This window comes from Camelus dromedarius, chromosome 2 (genome assembly GCF_036321535.1).
Source record: "Camelus dromedarius isolate mCamDro1 chromosome 2, mCamDro1.pat, whole genome shotgun sequence".
Lineage (NCBI taxonomy): Eukaryota > Metazoa > Chordata > Mammalia > Artiodactyla > Camelidae > Camelus > Camelus dromedarius.
In genome coordinates this window covers 62,528,868-62,555,575 of record NC_087437.1, presented here as the reverse complement: position 1 = coordinate 62,555,575, position 26,708 = coordinate 62,528,868, and the positions used below count along the sequence as shown (strand labels likewise).

At 46.6% G+C, this 26,708-nt stretch overlaps 1 protein-coding gene, 1 non-coding gene and 1 pseudogene across 2 annotated transcripts in view; 1 reads left to right on the top strand and 2 right to left on the bottom strand.

Moving 5' to 3' along the window:
- The window catches only part of ITGB5 (integrin subunit beta 5), a 104,897-nt gene that overhangs the window by 68,527 nt on the left and 9,662 nt on the right, over positions 1–26,708 (bottom strand). The window contains exons 2-4 of the mRNA XM_064494484.1: positions 26,232–26,317; positions 17,141–17,345; positions 6,386–6,635 (exon numbers count right to left, since the gene is read on the bottom strand). Of these exons, the coding sequence (XP_064350554.1) occupies positions 6,386–6,635; positions 17,141–17,345; positions 26,232–26,317 (541 nt within the window). The remainder of the gene's footprint in view (positions 1–6,385; positions 6,636–17,140; positions 17,346–26,231; positions 26,318–26,708) is intronic.
- On the top strand, positions 8,222–8,294 carry TRNAS-AGA (transfer RNA serine (anticodon AGA)). Its single transcript has one exon. It is a non-coding gene; the product is annotated as a tRNA-Ser (tRNA).
- On the bottom strand, positions 19,124–20,479 carry LOC116156584 (alpha-enolase-like; annotated as a pseudogene).

Genomic DNA, 26,708 nt, shown 5'->3' with positions numbered 1-26,708 from the left:
GGTGTCTGAGTGCTGTCACGGTTGGTCGGGTTGGATGAGGAAAAAGGGAGGAGGGGAACAGAACAGTAACTGCTGTTCAATGAGAAAACCAGAAAAGCTGTGAAAAGCTCGGCTAAGTTAGCTCAGCATTTTCTACCGCTTCCCTTCCCTTCCTGCAAACAGTAGTGAGTAGATCCATCTTTACTGTGGAGAACTACTGTTAATAATCAGGAACTACAAAATGTGTTTGCCAGAGAGATGCTTTCATTGCAGAGAATTTAGAATAACCAAACCAGAGTCACCTCTTGGTGAGAGGAAAACAGCTTTGTCACACAGGGTCTGCTGAATGTCCGCACAGTCCTGTGTGACTAGTTAATTAATTTAACCCCTGGGAGCACTGTCGGAGTGACCTCAAGATCTGGGTGTTTGAGGGTCTCGTGCCAGGAAGCCCTCCCACCCCTACCCTGTGTCTGTGCCATAGGGCCCCAGGTTAGGGCCGTGGACTGGGAGTTACTAGATTAAGGATTATGAACCAAGAAGATAAATAAAATATATATGCTTAAAGAGCCTGAGGGATTGCTTGTGTGTGTACAAATGAATCCAATTTGAAGACGCTAGATCTAGGGATCCAGAAAACAATCTAATGCTGCAAGATAACCCTGTGAGTCATCGCGCTGACAAGGAAGGAGCTTCCCTCTTTCTCTAAACGTAGAGAACTGGGGGGTAGAGTATAGTCTTTAAAAATGTTAATATGTAGCCAAGATTGGAAGCTTAGCAGGGAAATCCCGGGTGCCAGGAACCAAGAGGAAACCATTCCACAAATGGACTCAAGAGACCAGGTGGGAAGGGAGCAGGAGCTCCCGCCGAAGGGCCCCCTGGTGTGTTGGGACCTGACAGGGCCTTGGGGCTGGTTCTAACAGGGATGGAGGAGAGATCGGAACAGGGCTCTGCGTAAAGCTGACTCCTACAAAGAGCTGCCCAGTCATTAAAATCAAAAACAGAAAGATTCTAGCCACTGGCCTGGGAAAGAAGTAAGGAAGATGCACTTCAGGCCCAGGGCAAGATGAATCACCCATGAAGATTGTAACTCCAGACCTGAACAAGTCAGAATTCATTACTTTTACAGGGAACGAACCCCCAGCTGAGAAATAAAGAGGAAAACTAGTCCCACAGTGAAACGGAGGATCCTGGCAACAGGGGACATAAAGCCACCCTGCAGGGGAGTCAGCACACCTGAGGCGCGTGATCCCCAGATGGAAAACCATCTGATGAAGAGAAGCTAATGAAAAAGCCAGAGGCCCCACGAGAAATAAGCCACCATGTTGGAATGTCAGCAAATTCAACCAACTGAAGGAAGCAGATAACAAAGTGTTCTAAAGTACTTTCAAACAAAGATATCTCAAACACTGAAGGAGAGGAAGGAATAAAATATGCCAGACCAGAATGGGATATTATTAGAAAGGAAAAAAGTCAGAAGTCTATGAAAAGATAGTATGAAAAACAGAAGTCTGAAAAAGAACCAAATAAAAAAGAAGTCACTGGAATTCAAAAACAAAACTTCAGCGTATGGATTAGAAAACTGAAGAACAAAATGGTAAACTGGAAAAAAATTTCCTACTCTGCAGCCAAGGGCAAGAGAGAGGTAGAAAATGGGAGAAAAATTAAGAAGCATGAAGTTTAGAAAGAGAAGCCTGAACGCACACCTAGTAGTGCTAGAAAGAAAAATGGAGAGAATCAGAGAAAGGAATCAGATGATGTCTGAGAATTTTCCAGAATAAAGCTGTATTTTCAGAGTAAACAAGCAGAGCAAGTTCTGAGCAATGTAAATAAAAGTACTAAATCCAACCCAGCCACCCTGGAGTGCTCAGCATTATAGAACATGGAAAGCACAGGCAAATATTAAAAGCTACCAGAGAGAAGGAAACCCATTAGATGGACAGCAGACTTCTCATCAGCTATAAGACACGCCAGAAGACAGTGAAATCTTCAAGGCGGTGAAGGAGTACATGACCTCTTGGAAGAAATATGAAGGGTAAGAAGAAATATAAATGAGGAAGGATGAAATGTATTATCTCACTTGCAAAGATTTTTACATGTGACATCCATTGTGTGTGTGTGTGTGTATATGGTGAGAACATTTAAGCTCTACTCCTATAACAACTTTCAAGTATACAATTATATACCATTTCAAGTATAGTATTGTGAACTGTCACCATCATGCTGTACATTAGGTCTCCAGGGCGTATTCATCTTATAACTGGAAGTCTGTACCCTTTGACCAACATCTCCCCATTTCCCCCACCCCCACTTCCCAGCCCCTGGGAACCACCACTCTGCTCTGTTTCTGTGAGTTTGGCCTTTTTAGATCCCACATGGAAATAAGACAAGGCATGTATTTCAACAACAGCCCAATACTTCTAACAAAAGAAAAGGTGTTCAGAACCAGAAATAACATCCTGGATTAATCTGTCAAATCCTGTTATCAGTGAACATCATGTGACTCTTCCCAGTGACACTATTCCTATTACTCAGAATAGCAATTAAACAGTTCTTTGATGATTAAATTCCTTTACTTATTAATTATTTTTCTTTCCATGGCAGCCCCAGTACTACTCACTTCAGTTCTGGCATTTCTGGTGCATTCTAAGACGGGAGGGGATGAGTCTAAGTGCTTTATCCTTTGGCAGAAACTTACGGAGCAGAAGGAGGTGGGACAAACCGCAGGAAAGCCCCAAGAAAAACTGGTTCTCTTCTCTGAGCTGCCCTGCACAGGTGGTTAGATCACCCCTCCTGACTCCTTGTCTCCCCGAAACTCCCACCACAGGGGAGAACCACCTAACAGAGGTACCACTGAGAGAGAACCCTGTGGTTTTCTCTCCACTTGGGAGGAAGGAAAAGAATAAGCAAGGTTCACAGACAGCATCTACGGAGCCATGCATGGAACACAAACTGAGACAGGAAGACAAGGGTACAGCCATTTCGGAAAAGGACCAAGGGCCCGGCCTTGAGCGTGGGGGCTTGACAGGTCCAGTCAAACAAAGTGCCTACAACCTTGCGATTCTGAGACAATAACCAAACACCCACAGGAGTAAAAGATTAGCTCCATCTCTGTTCCACTGATACACATACATGGTTTCCAAGGACAAAAGCAGGACTATAAATCCACCACCCAGCAGAATCACCGAAGTCCCAGTTCCCTGAAAGACACAGATAAAGGCCTGACACACACCGCTAGGTCGTTTGGGCCGGAAGCGGGCCCCCACCAGAGGCAAACGGCTGACTACAAGCACGGGGACCCCAGACTGGTTGAAACCAGAAGGCTGGTGATGCTCAAAACTTCACCATGAAGCCAACCAATCCAAAAACTGAGCACAAGCTCATCAGGCTCCTGGGGCCCCCTCCCTCACATGGCCTTTAAAACCCCTTCCCGGAAAGTCCTCGGGAAGCTGGCACTCTTTTTCACCTTCTGCTTGTACACAAGCTATCCTTTCAATTAAAAGCTTTGCTCGCCTAAGAGTCTTGTGGGAGTGATATGAGTATCTATGGTACTGCTGTCCAAGAATCTGGAGAGGGCCTGGTAACAAAACTAGGGAAGCCGGCCAGCTGGGAGACAGGAGGGAGTGGTAGGGACTGTGGCAGCCAAACAACATATGGCACAAACCAGCCTTTTCCAGATCTCCTTGTTTTTTTAGAAATCCTAGAAATCCTGGCTATTTCTGGTTAAATCTTCTATTTTTAACTGTTGGTAACTAATTCACAGTGCCGCAGAAACTTAGGAAGGCAAACAAAGCACATATATAGCCTGGATCAGGAACAGGAACAGCCAGATTACATCCCCCAGCTTGCTCTGCCCCACCCCACCAGGAGCAGTAGGGCATCTCTGAGGACACCCAGGGGACCGCACACGGTCCACTGCATGGATGGGGGCGATAACCTCAGCCTGCTCACCGAGCCATGGAGGCACTCCCCAGTGTGCTGTCCAGCTTCAGGAAGAGAGATCTGCATAACACAGACCTGATACTTCCTTCAAAATTCTTATTCTTCACCGGATTTCCTGTCTCCCAAGCAGCTTGTCAGTGAGACTTACTGTCTGCAGTTGGTTCTGCCTTCTCTGGCTGGGAGAAGGAGCTCTGAATAAGTAGAATGTAGTAACTTTGACTATTCAAACGCTGAGGGCCCCAAGCCAGTCCTTCATCCTCTGCCAGCTTCCAATCTAGCCTGTGATGATTTGCTGATGGTCCCCAGAAGATGGAAGCGGGAACACAGCCTGTCTGTCCGGAGACAGGGCCCAAGCAGATGGCAGAGGTGAAAAGCAGCAGAAAGAATCACTATTTCAGAGGAACTGAAAACAGTTTTGACTAAGATGCCATTGCTCTTGCTAAGTAGCAGAACTCCAACAAAAGGACATGTGGCACTGGGACACAGCTGAAAAGGGCCTTGGAGACAGGACCAAAGCAACAATAATGCCAGCAGCCACCTGTGGCCAGGAGGAACCTAACCCAGCAAATGACTACTCCTAGGAGCTCTTCATGGTTAAGGAGCTTAGAATCTCATTTGTATCTAAAACACTTTCTTATCTTACTGTTTTTTCCACCAGCTGTGTTGTTCCCCGGGGGAAGATCTATGGTAGCTTCTAGGAGAGTGCACAGAAGGATCAGAAGGACACCCACCTCTAGTAAAAACCACCTCGCCTCACCTACCCACCTCAACCCAGAGCTGGGAGCCGCTGAGGCTACCAAAGGCGAGCTGGCAGGTCAGGCAGGCTTAGGGGCTTACGAACAGCATTTCCCCCCAGGGGCAGCCAAGGAGACCAAGAATTGAAAATGACATCACAAGATACCTGAATCCCAGAGTCACCATTTGAAGAAGAGCTGCCACAGAAAGTGGCTCCCATCAGATTCTGTACATTTTTTATCTTTGAAGAAATAAACGTTCATTGTGTTGAGCTGCTGAGATCTGGGGACTGTTTATCACTGTAGCAAAGCCTAACATTACCCTCAGGCAAGTGCCCAGAGGTGGGTGGTTTTGGAACAGGAACTATTACTCAAACTCAGGTACAGCATCTGTGTGGCGGTGTGATTTGGATGGAGGAAAAATAAGCATTATATTAATGGAAACATAGAGCTGGAAGTAGTTCATCTTGATTTATATTCCAAATCTACCCCTTACTATTTGTGTAATCTTGGGTACGTTGTTTATTCTCTCTAAACCTTGGTTTCCTCACCTTTAAGATACAGCTCACTTCTACCTTAGAGACCTCAGAAGACTGCTATGAGATTTAAGTGAGATATTCCATATAAGATATTTAGTACAATGGATGCCTAATGCTTAGTAAGAACTTAAGTCTTAGCTATTCCTTATCTAGTGACTATTTTGGGACCTTACATGCCAAAGCCTAACTAAAGTTAAACGTGGAGATGAGGCAAGAAAAATTAGGAAGTTATCACTTGTTGTCACACTGCATAATCTCACCATTTAAAAGAATATTTAAAAGACCAGGAAGGAAACCAACCAACCTCACAGAGGTTGTGTTAGGGGAGGTGAAGGAAGTGACATAAACGCACCATGGCAGAGACTATGCACCAATCCCTTTTTCCTGTTCTGCCTGGACACAGCCAGTCTGGCTCCCAAGCCTCCCTGCTGGAACCCAGTTCTGCAGAACAGAATGTAGGCGCAAAGGCCACTCTGTCCTGTCCAGTCCTTCTCCAGGGAGCCGACCTTACAAGCCACACGTGGACACACGGAGCCTGGATCCCTGAGTCACTGCTTGGAGGACAGGTGTCCACTGATCAGGAGACCCACGTGCACTTAGGTGAGCAGGAAATAAACTTCCATCAAGTCTGAGCCGCTACATGCTTTTGGATTTGTTCATTGCGGCAGTTAGAACTCCTGTTCTCTCCCAATTTGTCAAATATTTTCTAATTCAAGTATTTATATTGGGGAAAAAACATACCTATAAAATGCAGGGTTTTCATTTTGTTTTGTCCAGGTAAGTTATAGTTATTTATATAAACACCAACAACAGACTGTGCATTCACTTATCCCAAACATCTCAGGTAACCCAAACGAGGGGAAAGTTTACGTTGTTCTGCCGGCTCCCTCCTTGATCACCTGGGGTCCATCACTTCCTGAGAACATTCTCAAAATCTATTCACGTAGCAAACAGTGCTGTGTCAGGCAGGCAGGAAAACAAAGCAGCTATGATCATTACCTCTTTATGCAATCTTGTAACAGTTCATTTCTTCACACTCAGAGACAACGGGAGAACTGGACCAGTGTCATCAGATTTAACACCTAAGCCAGGTTCCCTCCCCCTACCCAGATATGCCCTCCTGAGTCCTGTCCTCAGGTTAAGCCTTCCTGCTGATCCATTCCCCACCCAACAGAAGGGCAGCTGGTCACTTACCCAATGCAGGGGTTGGTCTGGTACCTCGGTGCTGTGTAGGAGAAAGGAGAGATGTTCTTGTCTACAAAAGACCCGAACCCCAGTCGGAAGTTGCTGGTGAGCTTCCTCATCTCCTCGGCCAGCTTGGTGCCCAGGCTGCGGATGTTGTCCAAGTCATCCTTCATGGACAGAGAGAGGTCCATCAGGTAGTACAGGTCCACAGGATAATCCTCCACCTGACGAACCTGCAGCTGGAAGGTCGTCTGCTCACCTGTGCCAACAGAGAGACCGTGTGTGTGAGAGGTCATCCAGCTTGCTGGGGCTGAGTTCAGGGATGGGTTTTGTTTTCAAAGCCGGTCCACCTCTGAGTTTTCTTTAGTGACTGTGTGCCTCTCAGAAGGAATCTTTTTCTTGGAGGCAGAGTGACTGAAGGGGATTTGAGTGCTGAAGAAGCCGCTCTAAACACGAGACAGCATTTTTAAAGAAACTCTTTGAGAACCAGTCTCCTTTTAGGGTTTTCTATATATAGTAACATGTCGTCAGCATATAGTGACACTTTTACCTCTTCTTTTCCAATTTGGATCCATTTTATTTCTCTCTCTTGCCTGATTGCTGTGGCTAGGACTTCTAAGACTGTGTTGAATAGGAGTGGTGATAGTGGGCAGCCTTGTCTTGTCCCAGATTTTAGTGGGAAGCTTTTGAGTTTTTCACCATTGAGTACTATGCTGGCTGTAGATCTGTCATACATAGCTTTTATTACGTTGAGATACGTTCCCTCTATACCCACTTTGGTGAGAGTTTTCATCATAAATGGGTGTTGAATTTTATCAAAAGGTTTTTTTGCATCTATTGAGATGATCATGTGGTTTTTGTCCTTTCTCTTGTTGATGTGATGTATTACATTGATTGATTTGCGTATGTTGAACCACCCTTGTGTCCCTGGGGTGAACCCCACTTGGTCATGATATATAATCTTGTAAGCCAGAAAGAGAAAGAAAAATACCATACGAAAGCGCTCATATGTGGAATCTAAAATTAAAAACAAACAAACAAAACATAAATACAAAACAGAAATAGACTCTAGACGTAGAATACAAACTTGTGGTTGACAAGGGGGCGGGGGGTGGGAAGGGATAGACTGGGATTTCAAAATGTAGAATAGATAAACAAGATTATACTGTATAGCACAGGGAAATACACACAAGATCTTATGGTAGCTCACAGAGAAAAAAATGTGACAATGAATATATATATGTTCATGTATAACTGAGAAATTGTGCTCTACACTGGAATTTGACACAACATTGTAAAATGATTATAAATCAATAAAAAATGTTTAAAAAAAAAAAAAGAACCAGTCTCCTTCGTAGTGTTCTGTTTTCTCAGCAAAAAAAAGTTTGTTATTAGGTAATTGGTGGACAGTGAGCCAGACAATTTCATGGACACAAACTGAGTGAGAGGAGCCCACCAACCACACAACTTCAGAGAAAGGACTGGCCAAGATGGCGATGTGGCCAGGAGACATAAAGGTGGGTGTGAAACAGAAAACAGGGAGGCAATTAACAAAAGAAAGGTACAGACATGAGTAAGAACTGAGGTGGGGAAGGGAGAGATGGACAAGGCAAAGGAGAGTGGGGACACAAAGACGGTTACTTAAAATACCCTCAAAGGGCAAAAATGTTTATGCTCATGCCATATCACCTATTTCTAGCTCCCCAGTCATTTATCAAACAACGGTATTTAGTTCTTGGGCATATTTGACACCACCGACACAAATCATTATTATCAGAAAGTATACATGTAAATACAGGAAGACATACTCCAAATTTTGGCACCATCAAAAAGAAGAGAAAAGGGGGAAATCATAGCTCAGTGGTAGAGTGCGTGCTTAGAATGCACGAGGTCCTGGGTTCAATCCCCAGTACCTCCATTAAAATAAATACATATATACCTAACTACCTCCCCCACAAAAAAAACAAAAAATAACTTTACAAAACAAACAAACAAGAAACCTTCTTAAAAAAAGAAGAGAAAGAAGAAAAGGAAAAGAAATACTACTAGATTTGTCTACCAGCTATAAGAGAAAATAATTTTTGGTTCTACAATAAGATAGCCAACAGACAAAGGGAAAAAGAATTGATTCAGAGGAAAAGAACAAAGAGAAAAAGCCAGCGTTTGAAAGGCGTGGCCTGTGCAAGCTCACCCCGCAGGGTGTGCAGAAAAGCCCAAGTCAGCACAGGAAGACTCACGCCAGGACAATGATCCCACATCATTTCATAATCTCTAAAAACACATCGTTCAGAAAGAGCATCAAGAAGTGAAGCATACCGAGTAATTCCACCTGCCCTCAGTCTCATCAGCTCTCAGAGGCACCAAGAGATGTCCCTGAAGTCTTCGAGTGGAACTGTCCACACGCACTTGAAGTCCAGATGTACTCTGCAGGCTCAGAGGAAAGGTGGTCTGGCTCCCGCACAAGGGTCCACGCCTGATCTGCCAGCACTCACACCTCAGAGGAACCAATCTTCCACCTCAAGCTGACAACCAGCAAGCTGAAGCCTTCGAGAACTTGCAGGATAGGGAACCCTGTGCTCTGGGACCCCTCCCCTCATCCCACCCCAGACGAGGCATACTTCATTAACTAGACCGTGAAGAATCACGGGGCCAAAAGTTCAAGTTCCAGCTCTGCCCCTCGACTAGGGGTGCAGCCCAGCCCTCAGTTTCCTTAACTGTAAAATGGCAGGAACACCACCACCACAGCATTAAGGCTGAAGCACTGAGGGGGGAGAGAAGTATTCTGTAGCCATGAAGACCTGCCCAAATGAAGTATTTTAATTACCACTGTAGCCTGAGTGACAGCGCCAAGCCCGCTTTCCCAACTTGTCTTTGCATGTGCTGTTCTAGCCGCCCCAGGATTGATGTAGTTTGGGCTGCCTGTTGGTAGGAGCCTATTTTTAAAAACCATGGGAGTCTGACTCAAACAGAGGAATGTTCGAGATTTTTTTCCAGAATGAATTCCGGGCTGCTGCAATGTCTGTCTCTGGTTCCCGTCAAGCAGACAGAGCAGGTCCCTGCACAGGGCCCCTCCCATCTTTGGGGGCCACATCTCAGTGGGGGAGGGGCGGCAGGGCCTGCAATCATGCCCCGCCCCCCGCCCCATCCCATGACCTCTCTGTGAGGTCTTCTGCTTTTTGTCACCTGTGTCCTTCCCCCAAGTTCCCAGCTACACTTTCTTCAATCCAGAATCCACTTCCACCTTCTCTGTGGATTATGAGTAATTAACTGATGAGCACTTTAGGACCAGGAAACAGGGAACTAGCCTGGATTCACGGAGGCTGGGAGGCACCCACGGGAGGGAAGTGGACACCAGCCTTGGAGAGTAAGAGCTGGGTTGGAATCCAGACCTTGTCACCAAGGATTTGAGATCTCAGGGGCCATTAAACTTCCTGCTCAGTTTCTGGATCAGTGAAACCGGGAGGATGTTAATTCCTGCAGGTACTGAGGAGACCACGTATATAAACACCATACATCTGCTCCTCCACAAGAAAAACTTCAGCCTCAGTTCCCCTGAAAGTCAGTTTTTAAAGCAATTTCCTGTAGGAATAAAAAGAGAGACAGAACATTCTGCCAAAAACTTGAGTGTAAATAGCTAATAGCCATTCAACTCCAAATTTTCCAGACATGAAGGCAAGAGGGAAACAAGATGTGATGTACCGGTCTCTTTCTCTGCTAAGAGAGTATCCATTCTGAAGTGAGAAATCTCTTGCCATCAAATTCTAAGAGGAATTAAGCACTGAAACACACACAGACACACAGACACACGTGTCTCCCTACAGGGAGGCTGCAAATATTAAAAAGAAATATTTCTCTCCCAGTTTTCCAGAAAGGAAGGGGTGTAAGAAAAAGGGTAAAACCATTAATCTTCAGACTGAGGGTTTATTGCTACCTCAACTATGCCGATTTTAAATGCTACAAACTTCTCAATGGGCCTTGGCAATGATGGAATGTTCTATCAGTGTAACAGGGAAGAACCTCTGCATTCCATGACAGGTTAATCACTAAAGGGATGTTGCCTATGAGCTTACATTGTACATAATGGCCCACCGCCGGGAACCTGCCTCCAAGCTAACGAGCGAGCTCTAAGCTAAAATACCTCTGTTTAGCTCATAGGAACCATCCTGAACAGCCCACCTGTGAATGGCTCCAGGAAGGAAGAAATTAACACATCCCCTCGAGAGTCTGGTGGGAACCAGGACTTCCCCTCCTCTCTTTTTAGTATAAAAGAAGCCTGAATTCTCAGGGAAGATGGTTCTTTGGGACACTAGGCCACCATCTTCTCAGTCTGCTGGCTTTCCAAATAAAGTCACTGTTGCTTGCCTCAACAACTCATCTCTCAATTTACTGACCTGTCGTGTGGTTTGCAGTACAAGCTTTGCCTCGGGAACATCAGCAGGTTTTGGAGGGACTGACATTTCTGGACCAGTTCTCAGTGTGGCCCTGCGAGTGGGAGTTAAGCTATGGTGCCCCAACTCCCCAGAGAGGGAGGCTCCGTGGTTAGCTGACTGAAGGTGAAGCCGCTGCTGCAGGCTGGGGGCACCTCTGCCAGGAGAGGGTCTGGGTACATTTTCCACCTTTGGGTACACTTCCAGAACCACACACACTTGGAAGCACTCGACAATACATCCAGCCACCCAGTTCTGCACCACCTATAGAGTCACCACCTCCCATGTGGCCAGCAGAGTGAGAGCCAGGCTCACCTTCCCTGTGGGTGCCTGTCTCTGGTGACATCAGCTCAGCCCAGCCCACATGTCCCCTTCCTCCCTCTCCACGTAAGACCCCTATAAGCTCATCTCCCCGTGCGGCTGCACCCCTCCTCTCTGCAGCCATTCCACGTAATCCCCACCTCAGGGCCAGCAGAAGATTAGAGAAGCAGGATAAAGCAAGCCCCAAAGACAAGCTGATCACCTGGCACCTGTGAGAAGGAAGCTACTCCTGTAGGCAGCCCCTCCCATAGCCTTCTGGTTTTTCCTGTTTCCAAAGCACCCAGCTCCAACTGTATTTTGCACAGAATTCCTGCCACTGCTTGGCTCATAAGCATAGGTTTCCCACCATAATCAAGTATCAACTAGCATTCCCTCTGAAATGTATTTTTAAAGCTTTCACCTCTCTGTCTTGCCTTCAATAAAAAGCGAAAATTAGCTTTTGTCCTTAGGGACATATATCACATGACAAACATTCCTGGAGAACGAAGGTAGAGAATTTCAGCAAAAACTTTTGGTTTTTTTAAGACTGATTTTTGTTCAACCATTAAGATAAAGTAATACCTCAACAGATAAAAGACTCTGACTATCCCCAATCTAAGTAATTTTTGATTCTCTAGAATTACATTTCTGAGCTAGAAATTAAAAGAATGGAAACATTAAAATCAGCGGTATTATAAATGGACAACAGCTGAACAGGGAATTAGGGTCCTAGTACACACCTCCTAAGACTATCATCCAGTTCTTCTGTTCACTGCAGCAGAAGGTAATCAGTACTCAGAATTAAATCCAGACCCAGAACCAAAGAATAGCCTCACTGGGCCAGAACAAGGCGGCTGTGCTGCACCCCACCCCACCCCCACCTCGGAACTCTGACCCTGGACAGACAGAGCCATCTGAAGACGTGGTTGGCCTTTACAGGGCTCGGCATTCCTAGTTTCCCTGCAAATAATCTCATCTTAGTCAGTTCGGGCCCCTGTAACAAGTACTGTGGACTAAGCGGCTTATAAACAACAGAAATTTCGCTGTAAACCAGAAATTGACACAACATTGTAAACTGACTATAATTCAATAAAAAAAAAAAAAAGGAAAGAAAGAAATGTCTTTCCATAAATGCTGGAAGTCCAAGATCAGGCCAGTGGGGTGGGGTTCTGGAGAGAGCCCTCTTCCATGTTGCAGACAGCTGACTTCTTGCTCTGTCCTCATAAGACTGAAGGGGGAAGGGCTCTCAGGATCTTGTGAGGATTTTGGTTTTGGTTTGTTATTTTTTTTTTCCTAGCACAAATTCCATTCACGAGGGATCCATCCCTTGTCCTAATCAGCGCTTAAAGGCCCAACTTCACTTCCTAATACCATCACACTGAGGGTTAGGATTTCAACATATGAATGTTAGAGAGATACAAACATTCAGTCCACAGCAAAACACTTATCCACCCATCATCAAGTCTTCTGAAGCGTGTGCAATGTCAGTCTGGGGAGCAGAAGCGATACCAAAGTCAGGCACCTGGCACCTCCACAAAGCAGAACATGGGAGAAGGGGAAACAGCAGCATAGACAGGGGCTGGCAGGAAACCTGTATCAAAAGCAACCAATCCCCCATAGTTTAGTTAACAGTATGGTACCCTGGTCAGTTTCCCGGCTTTGGTAACACACTCTGGTTATATAACATGTTATCATTGGGAAAAGCTGAGAAGGGTACACAGGAACTCTCTGTTATTTTTGCAACTTCTTGTGACTCGAAAATTATTTCAAAATAAAAAGTTAAAAAAATTTTAAAGCTACTAATCAAAGGTCATTTTTTAAGAAGCTAAGGGATTAAGGCAAATAAAGACTTAAGTAAACCCTTCCTAATTGCTCCACCTCCAGCTTTTCACCATTTCAACATGCTTTATTCTAAAGTTTATGCCCTTTCTTAAGAATTTTATGTCCTTTGTTAAAGTTTTTTTAAGATTGTTATCCTGACATACAGTTTCCAGGATTGGAAACAAAATGGAAAACATGAGCCTGTGTTTATACAAAAGCCTGCTTAAAATCTGGCAGTTCCTCAAAAAGCTAAACATGGAATTACCACATGACCCAACAATTCCACTCCTAGCTATCTACTCATGATTACTGAAAACATATGTCCACACAGAAACGTGGACAGAAACCTTCCCAGCAACATTATTCATAACTGTTCCAAGGTGGAAACAGCCAAATATTCATCAGCTAAAATGTGGTATATCTATACCTACACCACGGAATAGTATCTGGCCATAAAGAGGAAGTCCTGATACATGCTGCAACACCAATGCACCTGGAAAATATTTTGCTAAGTGAAAGAAGCCAGACGTAAAAGACCACATATTATATGATTTAAATGAAATGTCCAGAATAAGCAAAACCACAGTGACATAAAATAGATTAGTGGCTGAATGTGCTGGGGAGGGAGAGGATAAGGACTAATAATGAATGAGTAGAGGATGTCTTTAGGGGGTGATGAAAATGTTCTGGAATTAGACAGTGGTGATGCCGTACAACCTTGCAAATAGACTACAGTCCACTGAATTGTATACTTTAAAATGGTGAATTTCATGGTATGTGAATTATATCTCAATTTTTAAAAAACAAAACAAAAAATCATGCTTAAAGTAGAGGAAACTTTTTCTTTCTGTTTTCTTTTCCTCCAGGCTTGTTCTGGAACAATAACCTTGCCTTGGTGAAGTACTTCACATATTATTCTGAGACTTGTCCTTGACTTGTCCCGTATAAGGCTGGTAAAGTTCTACATTTCACTCAGCAAATATCTATTACGAGGTGTGGGATGGAGGAGGGGCAGGGAGCAGGGCAAAGGAGGAAACACAAAAGCATTTCTAAAAATATGTAATGGAGAAACCAACCATTACATACCTGACCGCCTTCCCCAGAGTCAGGGGGGCATCCACCTGAGGTAAGTATGCACTTGGTGAACTGGAAATGTTGCTGGCTGTGACACACCATTCCTCCCTCCCCTAAATAAATAAATATCTGGGCTTTGCCTGTAGTTATCTTTATAAATAATGAAATTTTCAAAAGTTTAAGAGGCACCATTGGCTTCAAGGGTTTTCATATTTGAGAAATATGTTCAGAAGGTTCCAGAGCTCTAGGAATTCGTATTTTTCATATCTTCTCCTAGTCTTCATCTTTACAGACTGAAACATCCTCACAGCTTGGCTGTGTCTTCACAGGGCAGCCAGCCCCTCCATCACCTTGACCTCCACAATGGGCTCTCCACCACTACACCTTCCACAGGACCAGAGCTACACACAGCGCCATGACTTTGTACAAACAAAGGATCACATTTCCCATGTTATTTCCAATACTGGATACTGAATCATAATGCTTAGCAAGAGATGTGACTATACCAAATAAGGCTTCCTTTTTCTTTAATTGAGCACACTCTGAGCTTTATATATAAACAGGCATTGTGCATAAATTTAATGCCAGGAGAACTTTGCCCAAGGAGGCTGCCCTCACTCAAATCACTTCCTGAAATTCTTTCTGGGGTCTGTTTCAAAACCCAGTTGGTAAGTCAAAGTCAAACCAAACAATAGTCTCTCTGCCTCAGAGTGACACCTTAAGTCTGATTTTAAAAACCAGAATTAAAACTGTGACATCTCTGGCTTTGTGTGACTGCCAACTCTTCCCTAAATGAAATCCATCATAAAGAATGAGGATTTGCCACCATCAAGGTTATTTCTTGGAGGAAGCACCACAGGCTCTGAGAGCAACTCTAGATGAGGAATTTCAAAATAAAAGTTAAAAACCTCCTGTGATGACAACCCTCAAACTATGAACTTTCGGAGGTGTGGATTTCAGTCCTTGTTTTCAAAAGTTATTGAGTGAAAACAGTACACAATAATAAATACATTATAAGTATACGAAAAATATGAACACATGAATAAAGACAGAAGATCTAGTGAAAACGAAAGATAATACTGTGTTAAAGTGGATGATTTTTCAAGAATTCTCTTGAAGTCACCATTATAGTGTTACTATGATAAAAAGGAAAATACACCATTTCTCTTAGTCAGTAACCACTTCTATCCTACACTGTGTTCTGGTACCTTAATAGTGTACAACTCCTACATCCCCTTCCAGGTCAGAGCCCTTGACCCTGAGCCTGACTCCTCATGATGAGAGTTCATCTTTCCCCAGAGGACACCACCGAACATCTGCCCCCAGAGACTCAGCCACCTCTTTTCTACCCACGCGCACAGCTCTGTAAGGGCTCGCTTCTCGCTCTCAACACCGTATGTCACTCAGCGAAAGGCTAAGCATGCCTTCCAGTGAGATGACTTGTGGAAACAGTAACTTCAACTCATCCCAGCACTGGTCCCTGAGACGTCCAGCAGTTCATGCTGCTCTACGCAGCCGGGCCACTTACGCCCTCTTTTGTTTCTCATTTCCAGGATAATTCAACAGGCAAGATAAAACAGTTCTCAAACACACAGTAACTCAGAGTTCTGCCTAACAACAACAACAAGAAGCATTACTGAATGCTCATGATGGACAGGGCTGAGCTGGACCCATTTCTGAGACAGCAGACTCTCTGTCCAAATCTAGATGTGGCTGACTCCAAATCGGCATCTTTGGCCATTACTCTTTGAAAACAGTAACTAAATATTCTTAAAGTGCATTTTTACAAGAAGTATCGCTTAAGCCTCTGAGCATGGCCTGAGGACTGAGGGTGACGAAGACTCTCAGGTGCTAAAGGGAGGAGCAGCTCGCCCCGGGCCCCCAAGCTAGGGCCACAGCCAGAACTAGAACCCAGGATGGCCAACCAGATCCCTCATCTTTCCACTGGCCCAGTCGCCCTGAAGTCTGAATAAACCACCTGGAAATCGTTATTGCCAGGGGTTTCCTAGACAGTGAGAAAGACAAGGCTAAAAATCAACGGGCTTTGAGGGGAAAAGCTGTCTTCTCTCAACAATGTGATGCTTTCCAATTTGGCCACATTCACATCCTCCTTGACATCGCAAGGAGCCTAACATGTAGATGTGAGATGACAAAAGTGGTGCACACGAAACAACCATGAGCTGCACTGTCACAAAGACCTATGACTGAGTCAGGTTCCCGCTAACTGGGAGACCTTGGGCACGTGGCTCCTCAGGTGTAAAACTCTATCAGCTGTCTTTGGGTAGGTCAAGTATTTAGCACATAGTAGGCACGCAGAAACTGTTCCCTTATATCACAATCAACTCCAGGGCTGGCTGAGGCCCCAGGGTCATAAAAAAAAATCTCTACTCTGAAGAGTAGAACACCACCCATTAAAATGGGATTTGCTAACAGGGAAAAAAATACTTTCTCCTGGAAGCAGCATGTTTCCTGAGAAACTTGTATTAGCTAGGGAGTAAACTTATACCAGCATTCTCCCCTAAAAAACAAGAACATTATTCACAATAGTTGAAAGGTGGAAACAACTCGAGTCCCTCAGTGGATGATGAATGGATAAACAAAATGTACCCTTACACACAACGGAGCACTATGCAGCTTGAAAAGGAAGGGAATTGTGACTCCCACCACAACATGGAGGAACCTGGAGGACATTATGCTCAGTGAAACAAGCCAGTCACAAAAGGACAAATACATGTGTGAGTGCACTTATCTGACGCAGGTACCTCGAGTAATCAAGCTCACAGAGACAGAAGGTGGAAAGGTGGTTGCCAGGGCTGCGGGTGGAGAGGGAGTGAGGAGTTAGTGTTCAGTGGGTCCAGAGTTTCACTCTGGGATAATAAATTTCTGCAAACGGATAGTGGTGATAGTTATACAACATTGTGAGTATACTTAATGCCAATGAACTACACACTTAAAAATGGTTACAGTGGATAATTGTATGTTGCACATATTTCAACACAATTTTAAAAAATAGCAGAGATATTCCATCCGTCTACAAAGGCCTTGGAGCCTGCATCCTGGGGTCTGGGGACACTGTGCCATTGCGCTCTCCCCTCCCGGCTCATCCTCCCAGCAGGAGCGGGTACACCCCGAGGGCACTCACCAGGCCGCAGGTTCACCGTGACCTCCTGCGGCGTCATCTGGATGACATCGGACCCCGCGGGGCTGGAGCCCTTGCTGCTGAGAGGCTGGCTCCGCAGGACCTGGGTGCTGCTGACTGGGCTCTCGAACTCGCCACCACAGCCGTTCCTGACCAGGTTGGCCCTCAGATCACAGCGGGAGGTGACCGACCGCAGGCTGCCGAAGTCCTGGAGGCACAGAGACAGGGGAAGAGGGTGGGAGGCGGCCAGGGCATCTCAGAACACCTCAGGCTGTGGACTCCTCAACATCCCTCGACCTTAAACCCTCCACATTCCACCTCCTAAAAAGGGAGAAAACAATATTCCCCACCCCAAATGCCTCACCACGCAGCACGAGGACTGAGTGGCTAGACTGAAAGTACTTCGTCAAGTTGTAAACGCATAATAAAAATGTTTAGTTTCGTTGTTATTTTAATGGTCAAAATGCTCCCTTTAAAAATGTCCCTGTCTACATGATTAGCAGAAGAAAGTAACTGAGCTGCAAAAGCTGCAAAACTAAAAGTCTGTGAAAGATGCCTTATAAGTGGCTGAGCAGTCGTCACTCAATGAAGAATTAACTTCTGTGCTGCTCCCTCATCCACCAAGCAGCCACAACTATTCTGGAGAGTAATGTGGTGACATACATTGTACCCCTGACTCCACAGTCTCCTCTTAGGAATTTATCACAAGAAAATTATCAAAAGGAATGCAAAACTTTGTAAGAAGATATATACTGCATGTTCCTTAGAACAGCACAATCATACACTTGTAAGCCAAATCCCTAAATCCTTAAAAAAAAAAAAAAGGATATCACCTCAGTAGATGATACAGCCATTATACATAATTATGAAGACTAAGCAGAAATTTCTAAACATTTATACTAGAGGAAAAAAATCAGAAAATAGAATTGTATCTGCAGGTTCAAAAGAAAAATTTTAAATGAAGATGGATGAGGTATTAGGGAAGAGGGAATAAAATGATATTTTTCTTTTTAATCTTTACTGTTGTTTAAACAATAAAGCTACATTGATAAGAAGAACCTGTCTTAAATTGGATTTAGGAGAAGGCTGGGCTTCAGGACGACCCACCCTAATTTGGTACACAAGGAGTTTGGGCCATTTACTTGAAAATGAAATTATATACTTTGTTATATCAAGTATGATACCTGTAAGCATTGATCATTTTCCAGGAAGGGAGTTTTCAATGGCAAAGCAAACCCTCTCAGTGCTGGATGGAGAAAACAAATTACCTTTCTAGCTGGCTAGATGCTAGTGCCAGACCGGAGTGCTGGCTGGAGGAGTCAGATGCTCTCTTCCTCCCCCTCCTCCTGCCCCCCTACCCAAAACACTTTGCCAAAAAGCCTCAAGCATCCCCTGACCGCAGAGGCACAAACACGCAGAAGGACCCCCCTTCATTGTGTCTAGTTTGCCCCAAGACTAGCCAGTGCCCATTAGGGCCTTTGCAAGATTCAAGAGCAGGAAGTCAAGAAGACTTCGCAGTATTTTTAAATAAGTAAAAACAGATGTGTTGCTCTGGGCTCCTGTGATTTTGTTTGTTTGCTTATTTATAACTAAAACTCTTTTTTAAAATTTTATTTTATGTGTTGAACCCTTGACATGGCAGGAGATCTTGCCTGTCAACAACCTCTAGCAGGGCACTGTAGGCGGAAGAAGTGGCTCCACAGACATGTGGAGCAAGGTGGGAAAAGTGATTACGCCAGCTTAAAATAATTATTCTTGAAACTACAAGATTTCAAGGCCAGAGTTTCTAAACTGGGTTCCAAATGACCAAGGTTGGCTCTGATATAATAATTCTAATAAAGCAGTAAAAAAAAAAAAAAAAAAAAAAAAAAGACAACACAGAGATGTGGGAAAGGAGAGTTAACTTCCTAAGGGCCCTACAGATATCAGTCTGCCGTCCTAAACTCTGAAGCAGAGGCTAAATTAGCTGTTGGGAGCTGAAAGGGCTCAGGGGCTCATCTGCTCAGAGCTTACTTGGCTAGAGGATTTCTGAACTTCTTGCCGGCACACCAGGCCTTGCTGCCAGCTCCTCCAGTTCTGAGGAGCTGGCTGTCCTCCACCCAGTTCTGATTGTCAAAGTGCACCTGTTTTGACCAGACCAGTGCATATCCCCACCACCAGGCTGTCAAGGAAAGAATCTTTAGTCTCCCCAGAGCAGTGGGAACCCCCAGCACCCTACCCGATGGTTTGGAGCAACTTGCATTCCGGAATAGACCAGGTCACAGAGCCAATCTGCTTCACCTAAATTGGGAGGCAGCTGCATGATTCCTCATCCACAGCATCAGCCATTCGCTTCCTCAAGATCATCCCCTAATGCCTGGATACCTGCACCAGCAATGAACTTCATCCAAGCTTCCCAGTCATCCTGCTCAAAGGCTGTTTTTGATAGACGCTCCCAGTCCCTGAGGGAGGACTTCAGGGCCTCCTCCTGGTCCGGGAAGATGTACCCGCCAGGCTCATCAGGAGACTTCAAGTCCAGGTCATACTTCCCAAACCTGAAGAACTCAGAGGCAGCCAAACAGTGCCAGTGACAACCTTGTTGGCATAGCTGGCTTTCCTGACAGTACTCTGGGGCTTCTTTGCTCCCAAGGATGTTAGGGGCAAAGCCCTCTGCATTCCTCTCGTTGGTAGCAGCTTTCCCTTATTTCTCCTTAGTAACATTCTTCAAGGTTGTGGCAAACCTCCACTCCAATGCATGTGGCTTCGTTGACATTTGATGGACCAGCACGGAAGACCATGAACTCCTGTCACCTGGTTGCCAGCATGAGAACTACCACTGACCACATTAAAACTGCACCTTGCAGGATGACTTCAGAAGTGCCAACCACGTCAGCAAGGTGACAGCACAGGGAGCCCCCTTCTCCACAGCTCCAGCTTCAATGGCAGTAAGGGACAGCCTATGACAGCACTCATACCAAATTCAGACTTAGGCTCAGAGCCATCCTTCTCTATCCTGTTTGTCAACCTTCTTACTCCTCCGGGCAGCCCCAGTGGTTTCACTGACATGCTCGACAGCCTGTGAGATACCTTTACCTACATACTGAGTCCTGTCATTGTCCCAGAGCTTTAGGGCCTCAAAGACACCAGCTGAGGCACCTCTGGGTATGGCAGGTCTGAAGAACCTTTTGAGAGTAAGGCAGCTACCTCGACATCTATGAAGGATCCCCTCAAGGGTTGAAGGTCTCTCATGAAGGAGTCTGAAAACAGCCATGACTGATTTCTGGTACGAGCTCTGGTTGCCCAAGGAAAGGACAGAGAGCGCTGCCGACCCAGCAGGGAGGGTTGACCCCACAAGCCCAAGAGCTTCTCCTCTATTCCCCTGGGTTCCTCTCTAGATATTTTAATTCTGAATAAGAACAGATACATATTTAAAGAGAGGAAACCAAAACCACAAAGACCAGGGGCATGTACTGTGGTCGTTATGACCTTCCAAGTACACAAACACTATAAATAAAGACAATGCCTCAATACCTCCATTTCCAAGCTCCAAATTCAATGAATACAGACACTCCAAATGATAAACCTTTGGAGGAAAGGAAGACTTGTGATTAAGAAAATCCTCCTCACATGAGTGACGTCTTGAAATCTCATGTGCTAAGAGCCTTCAGCTCCCAGAGACCGGACACCTGAGCCTCTGCCAGTGTCAGAATACAGCAAGTTCCAGGGGGAAGGGATCCTGGATGCATCCCTGGCACCAGCCCATCATGTCTACAGATGAGGAACCAGAGGCCCACATGCCTAGGTCCATGCATATGTTCACCTGAGAAGTTTAAGTTCCTCTGGCCTCAGCTTTCTGGACCCAAGTTCAATGTTCTTTGCCTCATCTGCTCCCCTTCTCACCCAGGGTCATCGCTGAATCTCACCGCAGGAAACTAACTCGGCCCAGACTCCAACCCACTGAATTTCGTTACTTCCTTGCTGCCTTAGATGCTGAGCTCTTCCTGCCACCTATCAAACTTGGAGGATAAACATCCACCTGATGCAGAAAAACAGGTATGAGATTTCATCTCAACATGGAAAAATGGAAACTCGTTTCACGGTGGGCGTCTCATGGGGCAGCTCAAATGTTCACAGGTGCTCACAGCGCTCTACGCTGGAAGAGAGTTCATGATGGAGGTGTCTGTCCATGGTCTCCAGAAACACTGTCATCAACGGACTCACAAAGGGTAACTGCACTGCAGGCAAATTACCAAGAGAAGCAACAGAACAGGAACTTGGAACATCTTTCATAGCTTTTAGTCACTAAGTGGTAATAAAATAAGAAAGAAAAGAGAGGCCTTCCAAATTTTGATGACTCTTTCTTACAACACCAGCATTTGGAGTTGTTACAACCTGGCCCTCTCTGCTCCCTCAGTCACCTATTACAGAGAGGATATAATGAGGTCCACTGTTTGCTGTAACAATGTAACACTTAACTCCCCTACATTTTTGTCAATCAGACCTCCCTCTTGCAGCCAAGGCCAGCGCTCGGCAGGCTCTCAGCTGTCCGGCACCGCGGCCAGCGCGCTCAGGCTTGTCGTCTGCACCACACCAGTCAGCACGTCCTCTGTGTGCCACGCTGCCCGCTGTGGAAGGCCAAAACTCAAAAGAGATGTGGGTGGTATTTGGGAGAAAGGATGGGGTTTTGTTTGTTTCTGAAACAGCAGGGTGGAAGAGTTGAGAAACTGCAGGCCTTGGGGAAAGAGGAATGAACCCAAGCAGGAAAGGGAGCAGCGGCTGATCCCTGGACTGAAGGAGCAGAGAAGCGGGCAGGGGCAGGGAGCTGGCTGCCCTGTGAGGCTACAGCCCTGGCTCAGCAGAGCCCTTGGGGATTTGGGGGTGGGGGGGAGGGGAGAAGGTAAGTGATGACAAACTGAAATCTGTGCACCATCAACACCACCACATGTGCTGCCTGCCCCGGGGATAGAGAAATCCCTGTCAGCTTCCACTTGGCTCCCTTAATGCACCGGACAAATAAATGCTTACAAAGCACCAGCAACAGGCCGAGATGTTTCCTCTCATGACCACAAAGAGATGTTCTCTCAGAGATCCGTGTTTCATTGTGAGCTGGAGTGGATGCTCATGGTTTTACTTTCTGCCCAGCTCAAAGGAGAATGTACATTATTTGTCCTCCACTTTCCCTGCCACCATAATTCCCCAGGAGGTCCAGTCGGGTTGGTCTTGCTTCCCAGCCCCTGATCTGTTCCCTTCCTCCTGTTCCTGCTTCCAGCCCTCCCATTCCTGCCTCCAGCCCTCTCGATCCCTTCATTCCTTTCCCACGTCCACTCCGAGGCAAAGACCCTCCACCGCAGCCCAGGCTCCCCTAGTCTCCCATGCCGCATCCTACATCCACGATCCAAGTGCCACAGGCCTCCTGTTCTCATCCCTGCGGGACTCCAGCTTCCACAGGGCAGCCTTGCCTGCCTGGTCCTTCTGGTTTCATAGAAGCCTGGACTGCCCAAGGCCAGATCACCTCAAGGTGTCCCCCTTTCACACCAACAGGCTCCCCTCTCCCCCAGCCCTGAGAGCAATCACCCTGCCTGCCTGTCTCCTCTGGCTCCAGGCTCCCAGCTCTCACAACCCTGCTTTCTGTCCTGGGGGAACATCGGTCCCTCAGCCCCACCCACTCCTCCCAAAACACTGTCCTGCATCACACCCGCTGCCCTCTTGGCCTATAGCAAGAAGCCCCTGCCCCTTTCCCCCTGGGCACACAGCTAAATGAAGTCTCCCAGCTCCTGCTGCACTTAGGCACAGCGAAGCGCCAGTTTCAGAGAGAAAATGTAAGTGGAAATAACGCGGGCTGCCCCCAGGCTTTGCCATACAAGCATCCACACATTCTCCCCACACACACCTCTTCACAGCTCGCTGGGCTGTGAAACCCACTCTCTCAGAGTAGAGGCAAACTTCTACTTTAAAAAGTGAGGGGCAAAATAGATACTAACCCATCAGAGCTTGTCATCCGTTTTATGCTGTGTGGTACAAACAGGACCGGGAGTGTTCAAGCCGGCCCGGAACAGCACAGGGCCATGACCAAGGACGAGGGACAGGGGCTGAGCTGTGTGGTGCAGACAGGCAGCCCTCACCCCACACATCCTCGATTCGGGGTAGGGGAGAGTCTGGCAACTCTGGTCTTGGAGCCAGAGGGTCAGGTCTGAAGCCAAGGAAACCAGTTAGGAAATGAGGACAGGTGAGCCAGGTTAACAGGCCATGCAGCAGGACGAGGTAGACAGAACCAGCGTGAAGTGCTGTGCAGGGGGCGGTGAGGGCACCGGCGGACTCAAACTCCACCCCTGTGGGAGCACACGGTAACAGGAGGGGGACTGGAGAGAGGAGGTGGAATTGGGTCACAAGTGGTGTTTAATTCAGAGTAAGGAGTTCCCACCCCCACCTCAAGTAAATAAGGTAGCCATTGTGGGATCTGGAACAGGGGAGCCCCAGTGGAATGTGTTCTGGGGTTAATCCGGGGTGGTATGCAGCCACAGGGTGGGCAGGCATATCAGAATCCCCAAGAACCCACTGGTTAGGGACTCGGCCCTCCCTGGCTGTCCACTCAGTACCAGCCCTCTGTGCACACACGTCATGTGCTCTTGGCACATACCTTACTTCTCTGATGGCATCCCAGGAAGTATGGTTAAGGCACTCAGCCACACTCACCCTGTCCTGCTAGGGGTAGAGGTTGATCAAAACCATTCCTGAACTCCCCTAACTCAGCTCCCTGGAACACACTCAGGCCCTGGGGGCAGCTCACTCCAAAGAGGATGGGAAGCCTCATTCCCAAGCAGGCAGCACAGGAGGTCCTACAGCCAAGACTGAGGCTCTTCCTAAGCACGGGGGGAGCCCAGTGGGCGGCAGGGCGGCCCAGCTGTGGGCGAGGACAGTGGTCAGCTCCTTGGGATGAGGTCAGTCACCACCAGTATCAGGCCGTCAGACCTGTGAAGTGCCAGCACAGGAAAGGAAGGAACCTCAAGTGGACAGTTCAGACGGCTTCCAGCTCCCCTGCCCACATTTCACTAGAAAATACCTACCGATGACAAGGTTCAGGAGGCCTGGCTAATCAGCAGCCCCAAGCACAAGCCCTCTCATGAACTGACCTCATTTTGTGCCCCCAGTAATGCTGGAGGGTGGGGACTGCCACCTTCATTTGACCTATCAAGAAACTGGGAGTAAGTCATGGTAAAACTGAGACAAACTTTGGTTGTCTAACTCCATGTCTTTTTAGCAGACCTTACCAAATAGGAATTCATGCCAGATTCTTGGCTAGATCTGAAGATGAATAAGACATAGTTTAGAGACTCAAGAAGATGATGTTTTAATTGGTAACAAGCGTGAAAACAAATGCATAGAATAAGAAGTTGCAGGTGCTATGGAAGGAGGACAGACTATGGGGAGACAGAGAGGTGGTCATGGTGTGTTCATGCAGACACGTAATGAACAGCCGCCCAACAAAGGCCTTCCATCAATATTACTAAGCGACAACTATCTGCCAGGCATCATTCTGAGTGTGGGGGTGTCCAGCAGTGAAGAAAACAGATAAAACCCCTGCCCTGACCTTCTGGTGAAAGGGGCTTACATTCTCATTTGAGATGGATGGATAGATGGACGGACGGATAGGTGGTTGGGCAGACAGACAGATGAGTCTGGGGGGAACCACAAAAGTCTTCATAGAGTACATGAGTCTTGAACTGATTCTTGAAAACTGGAAGGCAAGGTGTTGGTCAGGGGAAGGAGGGGGAAGGCCCCCAGGAGAAGCAGCATCACAGGGAAAACCACAAGGGTGCTCATCAGTCTGGGCTCTCTGGGGACCTTCAGGTCATTCCCTGGGGCTGAAGCGCTGGAGGCAAGCAAAGGATGAAGGTGGGGAGGCAGGGGCCATGGAACCTGGATTTGTCATGCAGGTCAGGAAGGAACCACTGGCAGGTTTAGAGAAAGTTCATAACAAAGACTACAATTAAGCACAAATACAACCAAGAGTTCATGTATTGGGAAGAATTCTCTCTCAAAGCGGCTTGGTTAGGAATCTCACTCTACTAGAAAACATTCTAGAACAGTCACATGTAACAGGCAGTGCAGCCTAGAGGAAAGGGCCTGTGCTCAGAAGTCCCAGAAGCCAGACTCAAACCCTAGCCTTGGAACACAGTGTGGCCTTGAAACAGTCACTTAATCTCTCTGAGACTCAGACTTGCATCAATAAAACAGGTGTATTACCACCCACCACACAGAGCTGTTGTGAGGATTAGAGACAAGATGTACAAAGAGTGTGGCATCAAGTAGGGGTCCCCACAGGATCATTTTTAGCCACCACAGGCAGAAGGAACCCCTAGACCTCTGGGGCAGCATCACGGCGAAGAGGCCTGGCCCGCCAGGAGCCATCCCTTGGGCCTCCTGCACAGCACACACTGTAAGCAGCGGCTGAGCCAGTCTAAAACGGCAAGTCCTGGGTTCTTTTAAAAATAGCCTTAATGGTGCACCAGTGCAAAGAGGGTTTGTGCCCCATGGTTCTAACAACAGTTTAGAAAAGTGACCCAGAAATCTCCCCCAAGACGAGAGCTTTAGAAGTTACCATGTCCCGACTAGCCCGCCAAGCACTGCTGATCGTACTGCTTTATGACAGCAATATGCCTGTCACCACCCCAAACTTACAGCCCCTCCTATAGGACTTGATGAAACAGCAGCCATTCTTTTCAAATAAAATCATTTCATAAAGGCCAATTCCTAACATCCATCCTCAGATAAGCCACTCTAAGATGACTGGTGTCTACCAACGGCCACCCACCCAGGCATGTTTTAAATTGTTATGCGACAGAGTCACTTCACAAGCTCAGGTCTTTTACCAAATAGCAGAAAACTATACAAGAGTTGTGACTGGTTCCCCTACAAAAGGGAAGGAAGGCCTTGCTTCCCTAAAGCAGGACTGAAACATTCAGCACTACCTGAGACCCAATTCATGTTATAAAAAAGCAGCTTCTCTTTCACCACTGTCCTGGCAGGAAGAGGTAGTCTGCAGCATCTGAACACACTTTCTCTGCACAGTCAACGTGTGTGTGGTAGTGCAGCCCACCCACCCTCGCCCACATACCTCTTTGGAGCACCAGGCACATTTTGGGTGGATCAGCAGACATTCTTCACACGAGGTGGCACTTCCACTAGTGCATATGTTCAGACCTTCAAAAAAAAGATACAGACGCACCAATTAGTTTCTGGCCATAAACCCTACTGATGAGGCTTTTGAGTGGGGTGGGAGGAGGAGTCACTTCCTTTTGTGACAGGGGGCCTCCGTGAGGCCGAAGGGTGCAGCCCCTGTGCTAACTGCAGTTTCTCACTGACGGTTTCTGAAGCCCCCATCAACCGTGCACCCTTGTGTTAGCAGCTCCCGTTTCTTCTGCTGCGCCCACTTGGATTTCCACTGCCTTCTCCCGTAACACAGCAGGCCCTCCCTCACTGAGGGGGCACAAGGCCCTGTACACTTAGTCCAGCTGAAAAGACAAAAATACAAAGGACAAAAAAAAAGAAAGAAAAAAGAACAGATAGGTCTTCTTCAGACATCAGAAAAACC